The sequence below is a fragment of the Tetrao urogallus genome (assembly GCF_951394365.1).
Source record: "Tetrao urogallus genome assembly, chromosome: 12".
Classification (NCBI taxonomy): Eukaryota; Metazoa; Chordata; class Aves; order Galliformes; family Phasianidae; genus Tetrao; species Tetrao urogallus.
Genome location: NC_136825.1, coordinates 7,702,392 through 7,723,271, shown reverse-complemented (window position 1 = coordinate 7,723,271; position 20,880 = coordinate 7,702,392). Strand labels below are relative to the sequence as shown.

The window sequence follows — 20,880 nt, the reverse complement described above, 5'->3', positions numbered from 1 at the left end:
TGAGGAAATAAAAAACAACTATTTAATTCCTTACTTATGAAAACATTATTTATAAAACTATTTCCCAGTGCTGGGTGTTTGCCAAGGGATGTGTATGAGAGGACATGACTGCTCAGAATTTGAAATGTTTCCCAAGATGAGTGGGCTGATTACTAGTGAGATGTTTATTTGTTGCTGGAGTTACAGGTTGTGATACAGGTTGAAGCTTTTCCCTATATTCACATTTCCTTTGCTACAAATACCATCTCTTTTTACTTCTTGTGAAAAATGATTCTGTTCTGAAGAAGATGGTAGCATATATTTATACATATGCCTGTATGAATATAATATTCCATGTTTTATAGTATCTCGCAGCAGAATAAAGTGACTTACACTGAAAGCTGAAACAAAACATTACAGTGACCTAGTAAAAATTGGCTGCTTTGTAAGGATTGAAAGAAAATACGTTGGAAAACCCTGTGGTAAGTCAAAGCAGCCTTTAAGATTGTTTGCTGATGGAAGTGTAGACCTTAGTTGAGGTTTCTCTGTATTATGCAATTTCTGCTTAAAATATTCATTCTGACCTTGTGCTTTAAAAATTATTAGAAAGTAAAAAATCAATGTAATCCTGGTAATTTAAATCATAGGGAAAGCAGAAGTAAATAACCACATCAATTGCTATATTATCAAAGGCATTTATCATTACCAGAACAAAGACAGAAGAATTGACAGTTAGTGCTGTTCTCAGCTTCGGTGATTCGATCTTCAGATGTGGCTCCAGGGACCCACATCCAAAACATAGGTGCTCTTAGTCCTGTCTTGAAACACATAGGTAGTTATTTTTGGCATGAGAATCTGCTGGTCATCACAAGGCCTTTTTCTAGGCACATGCAGGAATATTCTGTTCTTGATAAGCAAGTATCTTGGTATCTGACATATCTAAATCTACAGCTTAACGGCTTATATCTGAAGCTTATATCTAAGCTCCTAAGAAGGCTTAGATATAAATTAGGTATTTCTACAGTCATCTTGCATCTTAGGCTAAGTCTTTTTGGAAGGATCATGAAAGAATACGATTCTCTGTCTTTCAGCTTCCAAATGAGTGCCATAAACAGCAACTCAGGACATTTTATAAGGTGGCAGTTACCAACTACTCACATTACTTAATATTTCATTAATATTAATAATTCAATAAATATAAATATAATTCATTATTTCCATATGATCATTGTTATATTTTATTCTAATTACATTGAGATCTTCCAAGTTATCCCTAAATCTGTTTTGCTTAGTAAATAAGTTGTTACACCTCAAAGACATAAAAGAACTGACATTTTTCTTCATTTTGCTTTCTTTCAGGAATTAAGCTGGGAAGCTGCAGAGCATTAAAGTGATGCATTCCAGGTGTGGTGGCAACGTGTGTGCAGAACATTTTATCTGAACCTTTTCAGTGGCCCGAAACTTGTTAACTTCCAAGGTGGAAGGGGTATATTCTTGGATACTCCTGTGCCTACAAAATAACCAAAAATGAAGGAGGACAATTGTTTACATGCCGCTCTTATCTGCCTGGGCATGCTCTATTACAGCCATGCCATAACTACAGAAAAACTAAACCACGTACGGCCATCACTTCATGGTCACCATGAAAAAGGAAAAGAAGGACAAGTTCTGCATCGTTCAAAAAGAGGTTGGGTGTGGAATCAGTTCTTTGTTATAGAAGAGTACACAGGACCAGATCCTGTACTAGTGGGAAGGGTAAGTTGTTTTTCATTCATCAATTATTAGTTATTACTAATAGCTTTACTTTGTGAGTTGCTTTTCTTTCTTGCTGTCGTTTTTCTGTTGTACTAGCTCCTTCTTCAGCAACTACTTCTTTACCCAAAATTTATCACACTGTTGTAACTCAATTAAGGAGCTAATCAAAAGCTACCTAAATGAAGACAAGTTTTTCCGTTGAGCTTAGCAATCTCTGAATGAAGTCATATAGCTGTCATTTAAGACCATAGCAATCACTTGGAGATCACATACAACAGTATGTGCTAAGAATATCTGGTATCATTCTCAAATCTTTAAAAATAATGATAAAAATGGTAATGTCTAACCCGGCAGCTCAGAAAAGTGTACTGCTCTCTCTTCATCCTTTCATTTTCGAGTGATCAGTAAAATGAAATATATGAGGGGTATGTTTAGAGGGAGATGTAAATCTCTGTGTACCTGTGTATTTAAACACACCCTGGACAGATCTTTTATTCTGTTACCATCTAACTGTAGCAGACCATATATATGTATATATACACACACACATACACACACACATATATATATTATATAAATGCATAAATATATAATATATATATATATATATTATATCTAAAACAACATATTTAGCAGTTTCTATTATAGAGAGTCAGCTGGGCTGTGCTGACTTAACACCAACACAAAGAGAGGAGAATTGGATCAGTGACATCAAATACTATTCTAGCTATTCTGATTTTTAAAACTTTTACAAGTGTACAATTTGTAGATGTAAACATAGAATGATTAAATACATAATTTGGCTCAGTATTTCCCTCATTCATCAAACCAAAATGTGCAATTGTTGTGAAAGTAATATAGTTCAGCAAGGATTTGCTACTGATGTTATTTAGTTTGTAATATAGAAGTTGCAATTAAAAACTAGTTGACAATCAATGGTTGTCTCATTTGTTACATCCCATCTGTCACTTCAGTTTTCATACAGCATAATGCTCCATTTTGTAGAATATGATTAGTATGAAAGGTACAAAATTTTTGTAAAAAGGGTTTGCAGGCTCTTCCTTCCAACTTCATTTGAATCAAAAGCCTTTTATAACTACCTTCTTGTGTATTTTCATCCTTAAATCTCAAAGCTGGAGTCTCAGTTGCACCTATATGTAGTAGCATGCAACTGCACAGGTAGCATTGAACACAGCACAGATGTGCTCACAGCATGGGCTCACTTATGGATTACTGCCTGATGTACAACAAGATTTTTGAAAACTGTGAAATTATAATAATTTCAAGATTTATTTTTTGTTTTATAAACACATTAGTGAAATGTATGCCATCTTGTTAAGGTCTGTCTATCTGCTTCTCATTTTGTAGCTCCATTCAGATATTGATTCTGGAGATGGAAACATTAAATACATTCTCTCAGGTGAAGGAGCAGGAATCATTTTTGTTATTGATGACAAATCAGGGAACATCCATGCAACAAAGACACTGGACCGAGAAGAGAGAGCTCAGTACACTCTCACAGCACAAGCTGTAGACAGGAACACTAACAGACCTTTGGAACCACCCTCTGAATTCATTGTTAAAGTCCAAGATATCAATGACAACCCCCCTGAATTCCTTCATGAAAACTACCATGCCAATGTGCCAGAGAGATCAAATGTGGGTAAGTACTCATAAATGCACCTAAGTTTCTCGTCTTATGGTGGATATTGCATTGTCAGTACCTCTTGGCTTGATCTAATTGCTCTAGAAATTTGGGTGGTAAATTTTACTTCATGCTAAGGTAGTGATTCATTCCTTTTATGTAATTTGCTGACCAAATCAAACCTTCTGCAGATACTATCATGACAGACGTGTATCTAGATTGCTCCTAGAACACAGCTGTTTCCTCGTAGGAAGGAACTTGAAGGTCCCCTGGAATTCATGGAGAGTGAAATCTCTGGGGTAAACATAAAGATCATTCCTTTAGCTGAACTGAATGAGTTATTGCCACTCTATTCAGTTTTCATCTCCTGTTTGAGCTTCTGTCTATCGCAGAGATTTCTACAGAATAATTTCTTAGAAACTTACTGGGGACAATGTAAGAATAAAACTCTTTTGTTTAACCGTGTAATGACAAAAAGGAATATAGTGCTATCACCTACTAAGGAAAAGAAACGTAATGGTACAGAGTGACCGCTGACTTTGATTTTTATATCTTCACTGTTTAGAATAAGAATCTACAACATAGTTGGTAAAAAAAGATTGCAGAATTATATTCTGTTATGTATAAATTGCTAAGTAATTTTTTTCATCTAGTAAAAAGAACTAGCCATGCCACATGACTGCAAGTACGTCTCCATGGTTCTTACGGATACATTTGCTTCTGTTTGTATTTCTTCTGTCTTTCCCTTCCATTTTTAGGTACATCTGTTATTCAGGTAACAGCTTCAGATGCTGATGATCCTACATATGGGAACAGTGCCAAATTGGTTTACAGTATTCTTGAAGGTCAGCCGTACTTCTCAGTGGAAGCTCAAACAGGTATTATTGACCAGTTTATTTGAGTAGGACTTCATAACTGGAATACATTAAAATGAATGAGATATATTGATCAAGGTAGTACTGTGGCTATATCTAATGATGTATTTGAGCAAAGCATCTTTCATTCTTTCTTGATGTTAGTTAAGCTGTTTTACAGGTTGGTCCCCTGGCAATTGGTAGAGCTTCTGGGTACACTGCACTAGAAAAATGTTTCTATCTTTTGTGATATGATATAGTATGATGGAAAGAAAAAAGTTTCTGTGCTGAACTGTAAGTCTTCAGGGTAGTTCTGTGCTCAGCTATTTAAAATATTTGGACTAGTTTGCTTGCATAGTATGATGCACAGTATAGCAACATTGCTGCAAATATGAAAAAAAATGCAGTTGTCCAATTATTCATGATGTAAATGTGAAAAATTGTATGTATGTGATGTATTTTCTTTGTATTTGTAGGAATTATCCGAACTGCCCTTCCAAACATGGACAGAGAAGCTAAGGAAGAGTATCATGTTGTAATACAGGCAAAAGATATGGGAGGACACATGGGAGGCCTCTCAGGGACAACCAAAGTGACAATTACACTTACAGATGTCAATGACAACCCACCAAAGTTTCCACAAAGTAAGTAACAAAATCCTTAATCACAGATACTACTACTACCACCCATACTTACAGACATATTCAAAACTTCCAAAATCAGTAACTAGTGGAATATTCTAGCACGTATGAATAGATAAATATTATAAAAACACTTCTGCTAATAGCAGAGAGACCTTTAGTGTCTGAATGATTGGCTTTGCATTGCAAAGTGAGTTGTTTGTTATGGTCAAGATTTGATTTCAAAGATTGATTACCCTAATCTTCATTTCTAAAACCATGTAATAGTAGAAATAAACCTACAATGTGATCATGAAGGCATAGTATGGATTTCTCTGTTAAAGGAGAAAGAAACTCCATTTCCTGAAACAGGTGACTCTGTAATAGAAAATGTATTTCCCCTGCTGCAGTGCTGCAGGTTTATTGCCTTTTCCATTTTCATAATTAGAGTATGGATTTGAAAGAAAGTTTTAAAAAAATAACAGTGTTTATTACTCTGCTGTCTCGCTCCAATTTACAGGAGGGAGAGGACGTTCTTTGATAAATGTATACTCAACGTGAGATTAAGAAACAATGGTTCAAATGTTAGTCCAACCAGTTTATTACAAGTCTTAATCAATCAAGGAGATGGGGAAGGCGAGCCCAGAGACTATTACAAATTAGGGGGATGGGGAAGAGAAAGAGGGCGATAGATAGGAAAGAAGCAAGAATTACTTAAAGCAAGGACAGTCACCAGCAGGATCCAGCAGCATCCTGTTTGTTGCATGATGGTCTAAGGCAAAAGCGCAGGGGGGAAAAGCAGCAGAGCGGTCAGCCTTAGGCAGCAAGCAGGTACAGAGACAGGGTAAGTCCAGCAGGAAGTGGCAGGTCTCAAGTAGCAGGCCCAGGAGAGTCTGAAGCTTGTGAGGCTTCTGATGTCAGAGACCACCTTGTTCTTCTTGAACATGCACCCATCATGCTGTAGTTCTCAAGCTACATGAGCTTTCTTATTGTTTTTGTTTTTTTTTTTTTTTCTTTTGACTCTTGATAGAAGTGTTGCATAATCTATTACCATCTCCTGATTATACCCTTTCATGTCTTTGATAGACCTTTAAGAACATCATTTTCTATTTCACATAGTCTTTCATTTTCGGTGCTGATGCTTCATCCTTTACTTCTGTAAACATTCTCAGGGAATAACGTAAGGATGAAAGTTACAGCTGGGTACTCCACATGCCTTGTATCTGCCATGGCAACACAAACCAAATTTGGTACAATTACATTTTGAGAATGATGGTTGAAATGTACTGCTTCTGGTTAAATAAGGTCTATTTCAGTACCTGTGCTATTTATTTTTCATGTATAAAATTAATCAGGGGTGACATTAACAGATTTGGTCTTCACAGTTGGGTGGAAATACATTAATGGACCTCACAGCTGTCCTACATCTCATGTTTGTGTGGGATTTGTTTTGGAGCGCAGCATATGCACCACTGCAATCCCACTCTGTTTCCGCTCTGAGCATCCATACAGTACAGCTACATCCTGGATGTGAACATCTCTCTAACAGCACCTCCGTCCGTCTGGCAGGTTCCTGGACTCTCATGCTTCTGGCATGGCTTCAATGATACAGCCAGTCCCTAAATGTAGAAATCTGTCAGCATTCTTTACTGTTCTAACGAGAAGGTACCAGATCCTAAAAATGTCAGGCTTTACATAGCTCATGAACTCACCTCTCCAGTCCAGTAATAATCTAGGACCCGTTTTTGCAGAGTAGATCATCAAATCATATATTTTTCTCAGCAAAATCTAGCCACTTTACTGAGTGCAAAAAAAACACAAAAAACAATCTAAGTCTTGGGCAAATACTTAAATTGATAATCAGAAATGTGAACTAGCAGTTACTCTATTTAATCATTTGCTCCTAACTTAAAATCTTTGGAATTTGGAATACTTGTGAACAAAAGCAGGATTTGATTAGTCTATGTTAACATCAAACTGGTTTCTTCAAAATGATTCCTCGAACCTTTAATGAATTATCTGCTTAGATTCTGGATTTTTTGTGACTGGAGTTAATGGCCTATTTCAGTTGTCTTTATGGGTAATGAGCCAGGTCCCTGCCTCGTGTAACTCTCTGGATGTTCCCAGAATGAGACTGTAGCAAGAAAAAACAATTATGGAGGGGAGGAGAAATTATTTTTTCTCCTGCAGTTTTGTTGTTGTTTGTATTATTTTTTACTCATAAATGGTGATTAAGTGGCATAAAATGTTGATGTAGATATGTAGATTTAGGATCAAGTTACATTATTTGAAATCTGGAATGTTTTGGGAAGGTCCAGGAAGCAGTGATGCCTGAAGGACAACTGTTGGTGGGAGATTTAAACAGAAATAGTATTGTTCTTTTCCAGTGTCCCTAAATACACAAGGAGAAATATGCAGGGCATCACAAGTATGAGATGTTTGGGAATGGTTTTCCTATTTTATTCTGAGAGAAAGCTTTCTGTGTGTGTGTGAGAGAAAGCAATCTTTAATGGCAATTATTTTAATAATAACTATTGCAATCATTTATACATCAAATTAAAGCCACAGAAAGCCACGCATTTATTCTTTAGGAAGTACAGAAGTGAGGTATATCCAATTCATGTTACATAATTTGTGGCTCCTGAAAAAATGGGCAGAAACACTTCTCGAATATAGAATTGAAGGTTATACTGTGAGTCATATGAAACAGAATTGTCCTTCCATTTCTGTAATAACAACATCTCCAATATGAATTGTAACTTTGATGTCACCATAATTTCTGCATTCCGACTGATTGGTGGCTTTTTTTAACCCCTCTCTGCACAGATAGGTGCACAGATGTTATGTAAAACATCAGTGAGGAGGTAATTTTACATAGATTAGGTTGTGTTTTAAGATTTCACAGATGACTAATTTCTCAGAGCTCTTTGTACCATAACATTCCTTCAGGGGATTTGAAAATGTAAAATATCACCATATTTAGTTGGAACTTCTTATAAGTTAAATGAGTAAACTATACAACTGGAAAGCAGACTTCAAACTTGAGGCAAGTGCCTGTTTTTACCTTCCGCCAGGTGTGTACCAGATGTCTGTGTCAGAAGCAGCTGTTCCTGGAGAGGAAGTAGGAAGAGTGAAGGCCAAAGATCCAGACATTGGGGAAAACGGCTTAGTAGCTTACAGCATCATTGATGGAGATGGCATGGATATGTTTGAAATTACAACAGACTATGAGACTCAGGAAGGTGTTGTAAAGCTTAAGAAGGTGAGTAGAACTGTCCTTTCAAACCCAGTAAAGTGTGGCATTCTTTGTTTCTGCCCAAGAATTTGGTAGTAATGGGTTAACATCTAAGCTAAAATATCAGTAAATGCAGTTTCAATTAATTTGTGTCTAAAGCTGTGATTAACTCTTAATATTCCATTTCCCCATTAGCTGAATTGGAATGGAAGAAAATAACCAAGAAGAGTTACATAAAAACTGTACAGTGGATTAATTGCACAAACTAAATGAATTCATAATAAAAAGTCACGGTAAAATACTATGCCATCAGCTTCACTGTTAATGAAGTTTTGCCTAGTGCTGATAAGTAGCAGACATTTACTGTTGCTTTATGTTCAGTCTGAACAGCCTCATGCCCTATGGTTTAAAATCCTCAGCTACGCATTGTCCACAATATTGTTCTGAAGGAGTCACAGGCTATGCCAAAAGCAGCAAAACTAAGGTGATTTCATACATCAGCATATTTTTAGAAGTGTTACTAAATGAATGCTAGGATACAGTTTAGAAATCATAAATACTATTCATTGTTTAAGCATTATTATTTTGCCCTTTGAGTCTTCTTGCTCTTCATCTATTTTGGAGGTATTCAAAAGTCACTGCAGGAGACCCGGGCAACTTCACTTGTGAGTTAGCCCTGCTCTGTGCATTAGGACAGTCTCTCAGGAATAGACCCAGAGGTCTCTTCCTCCAGTACAAAATTATGCTGTGCTACAATTACAGTATTTGTTCTATAGATGGGAATGTATGCTTTGTATATTTTAAAATGTGGGCTTACTGGCGCTGCCTGTATTCCATCTATGTTCTGAGTCTTGACTCTGGTGAGTCGTTCTTGGCAGCTGTTTCTCAAATATTTAGAGGCATGACCATTTTGAGGCTACCAATAATGCAACACAGCAGCCATTTCACACTGATGACAGTGCAGCTCTGCTGTGACGTGTGTCAGGCTCTCTGAAGGACTTATGGGAGTATTATTTCATTTCCTCTTTGTAAAGTGATATGAAATCTATGGACAGGAAAAAAAGAGAACATCATAACTTCTCTTTTGTGCATATCCATATTTAAAGGAACACGTACCAGCTTGGGATAGATCAAGCCTGACATTCTGTAGGTAATCGTGTCCCATCCATCCCTCTTTTGTGCCATGCAACAGGCTGCATCAAGAAAATGTTAATTTTGCCAGTAAAGATCATTTCCTGAAAGATGCAGGAAGCAAAGAGCAAGACAAGGATTCTGTCTTGGTATTTTCAGTTTCTTCATATGCTGCTCCATACATAGAATGTAGCTCCTTCTATTTGAGTCTTTTTGTTTTTAAATACACACATTTCAGTCCAAGCTTGTTGACAGATATGCTCACATTTGTTGTATGTTATTGAATACTAGGGGACTGTTTACTGCTTTTACATTCCAGTTTAATTAACTACGTTCAATGAATGGGTTATTTTCTTGTTTCTCTCAGGTCTTGGATTTTGAAACCAAAAAGTCCTACAGTCTGAAGGTAGAGGCAGCCAACGTGCATATTGATCCGAAGTTCATCAGCAATGGGCCATTCAAGGACACGGTAACAGTGAAGATTACAGTGGAAGACGCTGATGAGCCGCCTGTATTTTTAAAACCAAGTTATATTTTTGAAGTACAAGAAAATGCAGCATCTGGTACTGTGGTTGGAAAAGTACATGCCAAAGATCCTGATGCTGCAAACAGTGCGATAAGGTATGCTCCATTAGAGCAGGGTGTTTATTTCTAAAGCACTTTAAGCTTTTAGAATTGTTATGCAAATTACTAAGGTAGCATGACAGACCTAGGATAGCAATATTCTAAATTTGCCCAGAATATTTGGTAACAGTAACCATACAGGTACTATTCTTAAAGTCCATAGCATGAAGAAATACTTACCATTGCTATATCTACCTAAAATACACGTAAGGACATCTGAGTTAGACACTATTCTATGCTTCATTTTTTAAATAAAATATCCTGTGCTATTATCACAGCATTTTTTTTCCTTGGAAAATAGAATTCTGGGCAGTAGATTGTGCTCTATGTTGGGTAATTGTAAAGGATTAGTTTCTAAAAACAAGTACAAATACATACCTTTCTGCAATTATATTAGGAAGTCTTCTATTAGTTTATCTTTATCATGTTCTCAGTGTAGCTTAAATTGTAAAACACTTTCATGGGTATAAATAACATTTCAAAGACTTGCATTGTAAATATACAAGAATCAGAGGTGTGTACAACTACGGAACTGTGTAGACAATAGATAATATTTAATAATCTGGAGTGATCAGTTAACACTGAGTAATCCAAAGAGCAACAGATGTACTTAAAAGATCTTTGATCAATATGAAGCAGATAAAAACATAAAAAAGTCTCAGATATTTAAATAAATATCTCAGTGGGTATTTTTATCATGTATTGTAAAAGAAGAACATAAATGTTTTGGTGTTTTAACATAGGGAGTTCAAAGAACAATAATTTCCATTTACTGAAAGCATACTGGCATAATTTTTTTCTACACATAGAATTGAAACTGGTCAACCTACTTTTAAAAGAACCACATATCATCCCATTGATAACACAGGTAGGGCTTACAGTTATTTAAAAAAGATGATGTTATAAAACAAACTTGAATGCGTGAAACTGCTAAGTCTTTCTGTTGTCTAATTACTCATTTTTCAATCTTCTTTAGGTATTCAATTGATCGTCACACTGACCTTGAAAGATATTTTACTATTAATGCAGACGATGGCAACATCAAGACAATAAAAGCTTTGGATAGGGAAGAAATTGCTTGGCATAATATCTCTGTCTTTGCTGTTGAAGTCCGTAAGTATTTCACAGAGTTCTTTTATAATCAGTGATGTAAATTCTGTAGTCTTCCACTTGTCTCAGCTTGGTACGCTGCAATAAATCCCAGTAGAAATACTTAAGCCTATTTCTTCTTTACTTGTACACAGCTCATACAGTTTTTGCTGGGATTTTACTTGTTTCAAGGGGTCTTCCCTCTTCCATTTCATTCTGATTTTGCTAACTCCCATAGACAAGCAACACCAGGAAGCCAAAGTTCCAGTTGCAATTAAGGTTGTTGATGTCAATGACAATGCTCCAAAATTTGCAGCAGCCTATGAACCGTATGTCTGTGAGAATGCTCGAACCAATCAGGTATGCCTGTGCTCTCCCACCATCCCTGCACATCAATTTCTTACTTTGGAGTGTTTAGCCCAGTTTTGTATTGGCAGGTCAAATATATATATTTTTAAATTTTGGCCAAAATATGTTAAACAAACAGAAACATAATTTCCTTTGTTTTTATTTTGAATTACTACAAACTGTTAGCAATAGAGTGCTTTGTATTTTGGATGTGACTAGTGTTGACTGTGGGGATCCACCAGTAAAGAAGCTGCTTGGGAACAACTCAGTTGTGAGCTTGTTTCAGATATTAAGAAATACTCAGCAGCTTCTAAGGGTCACAGTACACTGCTTGAGCGGAATTAGCCTAAAGATTTATCTCTGAAGAAAAATAGCATCAGATGAAAATAAGGCTCTACACACTGTCTGTACTTCAGGAGTTAGTGTAGCAGTTTGGAAAAGATGTGCTAACTCAGTGTGAGCTGCTGAAGTTTCTGCAAACTTTTATTTAGCTTACTAATTTAACGTTAGCAAAGATTTGCATATAAGAACATGTGGGTAGGTGTATACTTTTACATCTATAAATGTAAAATGTAATACCAAATAAAGATTGAATTCCAGTTTTTAGTAAGTAAGTATGCACTATGTTTATAATTACATACATCTGTTGAGATGCTTTGGAGTTTTCAGCTATATCATTTGACTTTCCAAGTTCTATATATTCAAATGATTTCTCAGAATGCTATCTGTGTGTGGTGCATCCAAAGAAGGAGCTGTTTGCTTACAGACTACTTTTCTTTTACAGCAATTTATTACAATTAGTGCTGATGACAAAGATGATTCAGCCAACGGACCAAGATTTATCTTCAGTTTACCACCTGAAATTATTCATAATCCAAACTTTACACTCAGAGACAACAGAGGTTTGTATGCAGGTTTCCTTTATAATAATGGCCAAAGGAAAACTAATGCCCAACTTAATGTCACACAACAGCATTTTCATTAATTTTGACAGAGTGCCTCTTTTCTAGAGGTTTAGAGTTAAAGGAAGAAGAAATACAGCTCAAATATGGGGATGTTCTTGGAATAATGCAGTGCTTGTTAACTCACTTTCATTTTCCTGAATACATATTTTAAATTACATAATAATGCTCTGCATGTAAATCCACAGCCTCTTCATTTTCCAGGAAGAGGGTGAAAAGCACCGACAAAATTGCTCAATAAATGTGAATGGCAGAGCTCTTTGATTTAAACAAAACTACTTGGTAAGCTAGAATTAGTGGAGAAATACATCCTCCATTACACTGTCTGTATTTATTTGTTCATCTAACTGTGCTTGCTAGTTTTTGGGCCACAAGAGAATGCAGACTAGGGTCTAATGGAAAAAGTCAGTACCACACTAACTTACTGTACAAAATTATTGCCTTGAAATGGAAATTCAGACTGGGAGCATCTCAGCATATAGGTATCATGATCCCTTCACCAATTTTCTGTTAATGAGGTATTCTTATAATGAAGTACTGCAGTCACAATGAGTACAATAAGAGGTAAGAAATTTGTACAGGGGAAAAAAAAGGCATAGATGAAAGCCAGAATTTATTTGATCTTCTGACATGGTAACATCAGTGAACCTAACTTGCCAAAGGCTCAGGAAGCCAGAGACTTAAAAAGAGAGAGAAAATGAAAATACAAATTCAGCCATTATAAATATTTATTATATTTTCTTAATGGTAATCATTATGACATTCATGTTCAATGTTCATTTGCTTTTTTCCTGTATGGGGAAAAAAATACAGTTTCAGTTCCTGAGAAATTAGTTTTAATTAGCAAACTTTAATGTTTGAAGGAAACTCGGACTCTTTTCTGAAATGTAGTACTCATTTGAACTGGCTTAAATAATGAATCCAACGGATTCAGTCTCGACTGCCAGAAATACAAAAGGCAACATCACCAGCAACAACTTTTTTTCTCCCAAGTGTTTTGTTCTGGTATGCTTTCTGCCTCTATAAAAACCTGAAATGAGGGTAGCTGTCATCAGAGTTCCAAAACAAAAACTCCGTAATTCTTGAAGGATCAAAGTAATATTGTTGCCTAGTGCTTGACACTTGTACATACATAAGCAATTCAAAAAGGATCCAGTGAAGAGGACATATTTATTCTCTTTAATGTAGTAAAACACAATTTTTGAAAAATTGATGAATGTATTTTTAGAGAAGTAAATAAAAATGAATTATTTACTTGAGACCCTGAGGCCAAATTTCTCCTTAAGAAGTAATTTATGGTCATTGCACCAAACTGAAAGTGTTTTAGAGTATTTAATCTAAGAGAGAACAGATAGGTTAGAATTGAGATGCTCTGATACAGCTGCAGGCAAATGATATTTTGGTCTTACTTCAGACAACTGCATTAATCCTTCATTTCCACGTGCAGCAAATTACTTTTTTAATTATTATTATTTTAATGACAAAGGTAATCCAGATAAAAATGTTTTGCAGTGGAAATGATGATACATGTTGAATGCAGAAGCTGACAATTGTGGAAAAGGTTATTTAAACTAGTTGATACTTAAGACCAAATCTTCCTGTATTATTTTGTAACTAGGAAATAAATATTGTAAAGCAATCCATCCATTTGCAAACAGTCATTTCATCATTTTTGTATAATCTTTATTGAATACATGTTGTCAGTGTAATTATTTCTGTATTTTTTTAATATTAGATATGATAATTAAAATTATACATACTTCCATAGAAAGAACTTTTCAGAGAGAGCGTTACTATCTGCAAGTCAAATAATTTACATGATCATTTAAAGTTTCTTTTTTCATTTGTAAATCTGAGCAGCTACATACCGTGCCATCACTTTCAGAGCAAATTACTAGTTTCAGAGAAAAATGGCTTTATTAACTGTGGAGAACAGTTAATGAAAACTCCAATGTTTGGGACTATTACAGAACTTTAAAGTGAATAGAGTCCTATAATTATCATTTAATAGTTTCTTTCTACAACCCCTAAAAGTAATCACATATTGCAGTACTCCAAAAAAGTAATCACATCCCACATCCTATTAATAGCCTACTGTGTTACCAACTTTTTCAGCTGAGACTATCTTCCATAGAAAACATGAGATAATGGCTTATCACATGCTGTGATAAAACACCAAATTACTTTTGTGCTGTTTACTTACATTACACCACATAAATAAACAGCACTGTGTTAGCCTGGGCCCTGTTCAGTTTCAGTCCATTGATGTCAGAGCTTCAAAAGACCAGCAGAGGCTCGTGACCCTTCTCAAAAGAGAGATGGATTTTTAACAGATGGATTTCCTGCTTTAAATCCTGCTCTGTCCTCAAATGAAATGCCCTTTACGTGGACTCACCTTGTATGAGCCCGGCACGCAGCCAATATTGCTGGAAGTACTGCAACCACCCTGCTATTGCTTGCTGCACAAGGATTCGTTATACCACACAAAATTCAAGTGTAGCAATGTTTCCAAATATGCCACACACAGCTTTATAAAGACTGAAATTAAATTTATAAGTCAGTTCACTAAAATCAGTGACTAAAATCCGTTTTTTCAATATAAAAACACTCTCTTGCACTCCACCTTTTAATCAAGAGATTTTGAAGCATATGAACAGTAAAATATAGTGTTTTGCCATGGATTTTCTGTAGCACTTACCAGCACTTAGTAATGATTTCAGGCACTTGGACACCTGGAATTCTTCAGGCTTCCCGCTGAGTCAACACTCTCTTTCTGCTGAAGGTGACAATATTCACGATGCACTCAGCTTCCTTCATCTAGAAGCATCTTTACGTAGTATTGGGATACACAAGCCTCCAAAAGCTAATCTGTTGTTACCTTTTTGTAGAAAAAAACTGGGAAAGCATCAAAGAAACCACCAGAAAAAGGAGAATCAAAAATCAGAAAAATCAACTGTAAACATCTTCATGACACAATGCAACTTTAACTTTTAATTTGAAAGATTTCATAGAGAGTTCGTGCGGTTTTCACTTACAACAATTTTGGATATTGGAAATTCCAGGCAATAATAGCTGAAAAATGAGAATATGTGTATTTTTCTGGATGACATCAGAGTGAATATTTTCTTGTTTTTGTCTTTGTGTTCTCTAAGACTGACAGCCTGGTAGCTCCCATATGTGTTAATAGTTTTAAGCCAATACTGACATTTAGCTTCTGTTTCTTGGCTTAAAAAATGCCATTATACCTGGATTATAGTTATACTTCTGGGACTTGAAAATGATGAAAAATCAAGGATGAGAATATTATCTAGGATTACATGTTTTCTTTTGTTTAGGTAAAGAAGGTTTTTATTTTTCTCTTGTGGATATTATGTCCCTTCTAAATGTGAGAATTGAACAGAAAAAAAAAAAAAAAAAGATGCAGTAATCCTTTTTCAACTTTAAAAGGGCGTGCTGATTGGATTTTAATTTTAAAAAATTGCAGTGAACTAGAAATCACCCACTGGATCACATTCAGTCTTAGTATAACGCAGTTGACCATAGTGGAGCTGGCCGTACTTCATAACTGAATAATTTGGTATCCTTTTCCAGTAGGAATACTATTTAAGCTGCCAACATTCAGGAAAAATACAATATAATAATAATAATAATAAAATAATAATAATCTACAGACTAAATATACTGATACATGATATTGTCTGTGTTCCCTTTCAGATTGCCTCTGCAGCCCCTAGGTAGTTGCATCTCCAGCCTTATATTAATGTTCATATATATATTTTGCCACAAGAGTTATCTGCCTATTGCCCTCTTTAACATAGCAGAGTAGATCTTTGTTTCCATGTCAATTACATGAATAAATAAATACACTTTAGTCAATCCTTTGGAGTTATTTGACTCTATATCAATAGATGTTAAAGTATCAGTTGATGTGTTAATAGATGATAGATCTTTTATTTGTGTTTATATCAAATTGTCATGAACCCAGTAATTTAATGTCCAAAAATAAGATGCCTATCACACAAACATTGATATTGCTAAGGTTCTTAAAAAATGGTGCCACAAAACCTAGATGGACTAATGTTTAGAAGGGTAAAATTACTGTGAAGAGACAAAAGAGCACCTCTGAAAAACAAAAGTGATAAATTATCAGATCTTTATCAGCTTTTCTATCCTCAGCAAATAGGACCAACAAGTAAAGGAGAAGTTAGCAAGTTTTTTCCTACCTGGGACGTCAGTGTCTCAAAGACTACAGTGCAGACGTAACCAGTCTGGGCATCAATTGTGCTGGGCCTGGCAGAAGAAGCAAAGACATTAACTTACTCATTCTACATATAACAAACAGATTGTATATAGGACAGTCCTAAAGAAACTCATCCTTTTTTTGCTGTGATCTTCAAAGAGTTCCAGTAAGCAGGGCCCCAGGACAGGCATTCTTCTCATCCCGTAAATTGCTCTGTGTCCAGCAAATCTGGGGTCTATTTCAGACCTTCTCCTGCTTCAAGGGTACTGTCTGTAAAGGTGGTTAATACAAGGCAAGGATACTTAACTTTTAGTATAATTTAGTCACAGATTTTCAAGGAAAAAAACAGTGATTAGATAATTAAAAAGAGGTTTTATGGTTTGCATTATTAAATTCTTGAATTTATGCTGACTCTTCAACAGGAAAATGATTAATCTTCTGCAGTACCTCAAGGCAGCAATAAAATGGAGGAGAATAGCCCTCCATTAGTAGATAAAGGACCTTTCTTTTCTCTCTTTTCTTTTTGTTAGATAGTGGAAAATCCATTCTGAAAACAGAAAAGGTTGTGAGAAGTAAATCTTTGTCATAAACTAGTTTTTGAAGGTCTGAAAGCCACAGATATGGTTGTTTCATTTTACTTACTTATTTCAGAGTGTTTACAAATTTATAAACTTTGATTCAGTCTGAGAGCTGGAAAACAAGAAGTACAAATAAAGAAATGCTGTTCATGTTTCCTTGCCTTTTTCTGGTCAGGCTGGGAGCAGGAAGCACTGGCTGCCTCATTTCAGTGTTTCATTTCACACACTTCCCTTTCAAATGCTCTTGCTCCAGGGAGAATGAAGGACTATCCAAAGTGAACTCTGTGCTGAGAGAGCAGCTTGGTTTCCATGCTCTGGACCAGGAGGCCCAAGGCATGCAACTCTTCGGAGAGAACAAATAGAAATAGTGTTAGAGTGAGGACTATCTTAACTCTTGTGTTATGGGCACATAAGTAATCATGTGCCCCAGAAGACTGTGTATATGTGATCGAGTTGTCTGACTTCTGGCTTTGAGGAGTTTGGGTGAAAAACTAGTTCTGCCAAAATGTGGCCTACTTCACTGTGTCCTATTGAAACAGATGAACAAATCTGCTAATACGCAGTATGTGTTGACTTCTCTATCTTGATGGCAGACTTTGTTTCTTCCATTCCTGTTGTTCTGATACCAAGCACAATAACTCAGGGATTTGCTTTCTTCCCCTCCACCAGAGGTTTTAATCCTGGAAAAAGCCTAGAACTTGCACAAAGAGCAAGGCCAAGGCCCAGTCATTCCAGTAGCTGATGAAGTATTGTGGATTTCCCAGAAAGTTAGCGAGGTGCTAAAGATACTACTCTCATCATCTATGATAATCATTTGTAGAATAAGCTTTCAAAAACATATGTACTTTTTAGTATAGTTAACATATCAGATTGCCTTAGCGCTGGTGTATCTAATATTTAGCTGCTTATATGATGCCTGTTTTATAATAATCACAAACATTATGAGTTGCAAAATCATTGCTTTGTTTACTATGACCATATTGCCTTATGGTGTTTAAGTAATTTGTGAACTCACATATGCAGGCTGCTAAGATTCTTTGAAAAGAGAACAATATATATGCAAATCAGTATTAACAAAGAGAACTAGATGTTGTGTTCCTAATCACCCTAAAATAATTAAAATGTATTGTAGTACTGTGTGAAGGAAATGTAGGACTGCGATGTTTTGGGTCATTATGAAGGTGTCCTGGTTGTTTTTACATGCTAAATCATCTGAAAATTCAGTGCCATTGCAGTAATATATATTTTTTCCATATTTACTAAGGGGATGGATGACTATATCTCTTCTTTAAACAGATAACACTGCAAGTGTTCTTGTTAGACGTGAAGGATTTAGTCGTCAAAAGCAAGACTTGTACCTTCTTCCTATTGTAATAAGTGATGGAGGACTCCCCCCTATGAGCAGCACCAACACCCTGACCATCAGAGTCTGTGGCTGTGACAGCAATGGCTCCTTGCTCTCCTGTAATGCTGAAGCCTACATCCTCAGTGCAGGATTAAGCACCGGAGCTTTAATCGCCATTCTTGCTTGCATTGTGATTTTGCTCGGTAAAGTAGTTATTTACTCATTCTTCTACAATTATTTGTATTTAAAAGTTAAGTTTGCCTTTCATTCCAAGGTGTATTAAAAAAATCTTAATCTCTTACCATGTATTCTTATGACAGGCTGAAATGCAGTATATGATGACTGCAATAGCAAACACGAGTGCATATGTCTGGGTGCGCTCAAAGAATGTCCTTTTGTGGCCCAGTATCAGTTAATCAGGAGTGCTGTTTAAAGGAGGTCACGACATACAGTTTTAAGTTTTGTGATCTTCCCTGGATGACAGGTTCCTTATTGAGGTCAGCCAGGAGTAATGGCTCCTGCCAGCTATTTCCCTCCAACTTCTCTTGTGTGGAAGACAAATGAAGGGCTCGGAAGATTTGCTTTTAAGAAAGTGCTATAAAGCATTTCCTATTTGAAAATATTTATATAAAATGTTTTAATCTACTCCTATTATTTAACAGCCGTTATTTTCTTATATATTTAAGTTATTTTAAAGAAATCTGCAGTGAGAAGAAACACATCAGTAAAGACGTGTGTTGAGCTGTTGCTTCAGAACAATTCCATTTTCATGGAATGCCCAGAACGTTGGATTTTAGCTTTGGGCATACAAGAGAGAGAAGAGACTCATCCTGTTTTGCTGCAAGCAGACGTGATCGGACCGCTCAGGGGCGGTGCTGCAGCAGTCACACAGCACTAGGGGCCCACAAATCCTTTTCATGAATTAAAGTCATGCAGTAATAAACAATTAGTATGAGTAGTGGCATTCAGCCCAAAGAGAAACCTTCAAATCCTTATGTTCAACTCCGTGTACAAACATCATTGTTTTTACTTAGCTGGGTATGCTAAAAATACAGATGCTAGCAAAACCACATGCTGAACCGGAGCATAAAAGCTAAGATTTCAAAGAATGCAATAATCTAGTTATAAAGCAGTTTCTGTTTGAGAGTGAAGTCTAACTTCTTTTCTTTTTTTTCCCTATAGTCATTGTAGTGTTGTTTGTAACACTGAAGAGGCAGAAGAAAGAACCTCTGATTGTTTTTGAAGAAGAAGATGTCCGTGAGAACATTATTACTTACGATGATGAAGGAGGAGGAGAGGAGGATACTGAAGCTTTTGACATAGCTACCTTGCAGAACCCTGATGGCATCAATGGATTTATTCCTCGTAAAGACATAAAACCTGAGTATCAGTATATGCCAAGACCGGGGCTTCGACCAGCTCCCAATAGCGTTGACGTTGATGATTTCATCAACACAAGAATACAGGAGGCTGATAACGATCCAACTGCTCCTCCCTATGACTCTATTCAGATCTATGGCTATGAAGGAAGAGGCTCAGTGGCTGGTTCACTTAGCTCATTAGAGTCAGCGACAACAGATTCTGATTTGGACTACGACTATCTACAAAACTGGGGACCTCGATTTAAGAAACTTGCAGACTTGTATGGCTCCAAAGACACTTTTGATGATGATTCTTAACAATAAAGTTTAATATTTGGCCTTAAGAACTGTGTCCAATGTTCTGAAGAATCCAGAAGAAATGTAAGCAGGTATTTTTTTAAAAATCAAGAAAAGTCTCATTTAAACATTTGACAGAAGGGATTCCTTTGATAAAAAAGGACATAAAAGTGGTAAATACTGTGAAGTACCTTTTCCTACAAAAGGCAAATGCAGAAGTTGGCTGCCAACTTCAGTAGAGGAAAAAAACCCACTTAAGAAACACAGAATATTTAAATGAAGGAAAATGCTAAAAGTGAACCTACAGAGAAGGGAAATCTTTTATGTATTATGAACATCTAAATCTTTTATGTCAAAGAAGCTTCCACAAATTAGAAAAGTTAACAGTTCTGAGCTGTAATTTCGCCTTAAACTATGGACACTCTATATGGTAGTGCATTTTTAAACTTGAAATATATAATATTCAGCCAGCTTAAACCCATATGATGTATGTACAGTACAATGTACAATTATTATGTCTCTTGAGCATCAAACTTGTTACAGCTGATTCTTGTAAATCTTTTTGCTTATACTTTCATCTTGAACTAATACGTGCCAGATATAAAAACTCTGTCTTGTTGCAGTGGGAGGCGCCCTATTTCTATGTCATTTTTAATGTATCTATTTGTACAATTTTAAAATTCTTATTTTAGTATACATACAAATATCAGTATTCTGACATGTAAGAAATGTTACAGCATCACACTTATATTTTATGAACATTGTACTGTTGCTTTAATATGTGCTTCAATATAAGAAGCAGACTTTGAAATAAACT

General features: G+C 35.9%; 1 protein-coding gene across 1 annotated transcript; it reads left to right on the top strand.

Moving 5' to 3' along the window:
• Positions 1-1,506: 1,506 nt before the first annotated feature.
• On the top strand, positions 1,507-20,084 carry CDH11 (cadherin 11; the record flags this gene model as incomplete). Its single annotated transcript, XM_079541370.1, has 11 exons — positions 1,507-1,734; positions 3,103-3,397; positions 4,138-4,257; positions 4,710-4,877; positions 7,928-8,115; positions 9,587-9,840; positions 10,820-10,956; positions 11,171-11,292; positions 12,065-12,182; positions 18,357-18,608; positions 19,588-20,084. 11 exons carry the CDS (start codon positions 1,507-1,509, stop codon positions 20,082-20,084), a joined length of 2,379 nt encoding a protein of 792 aa, XP_079397496.1.
• Positions 20,085-20,880: the final 796 nt, after the last annotated feature.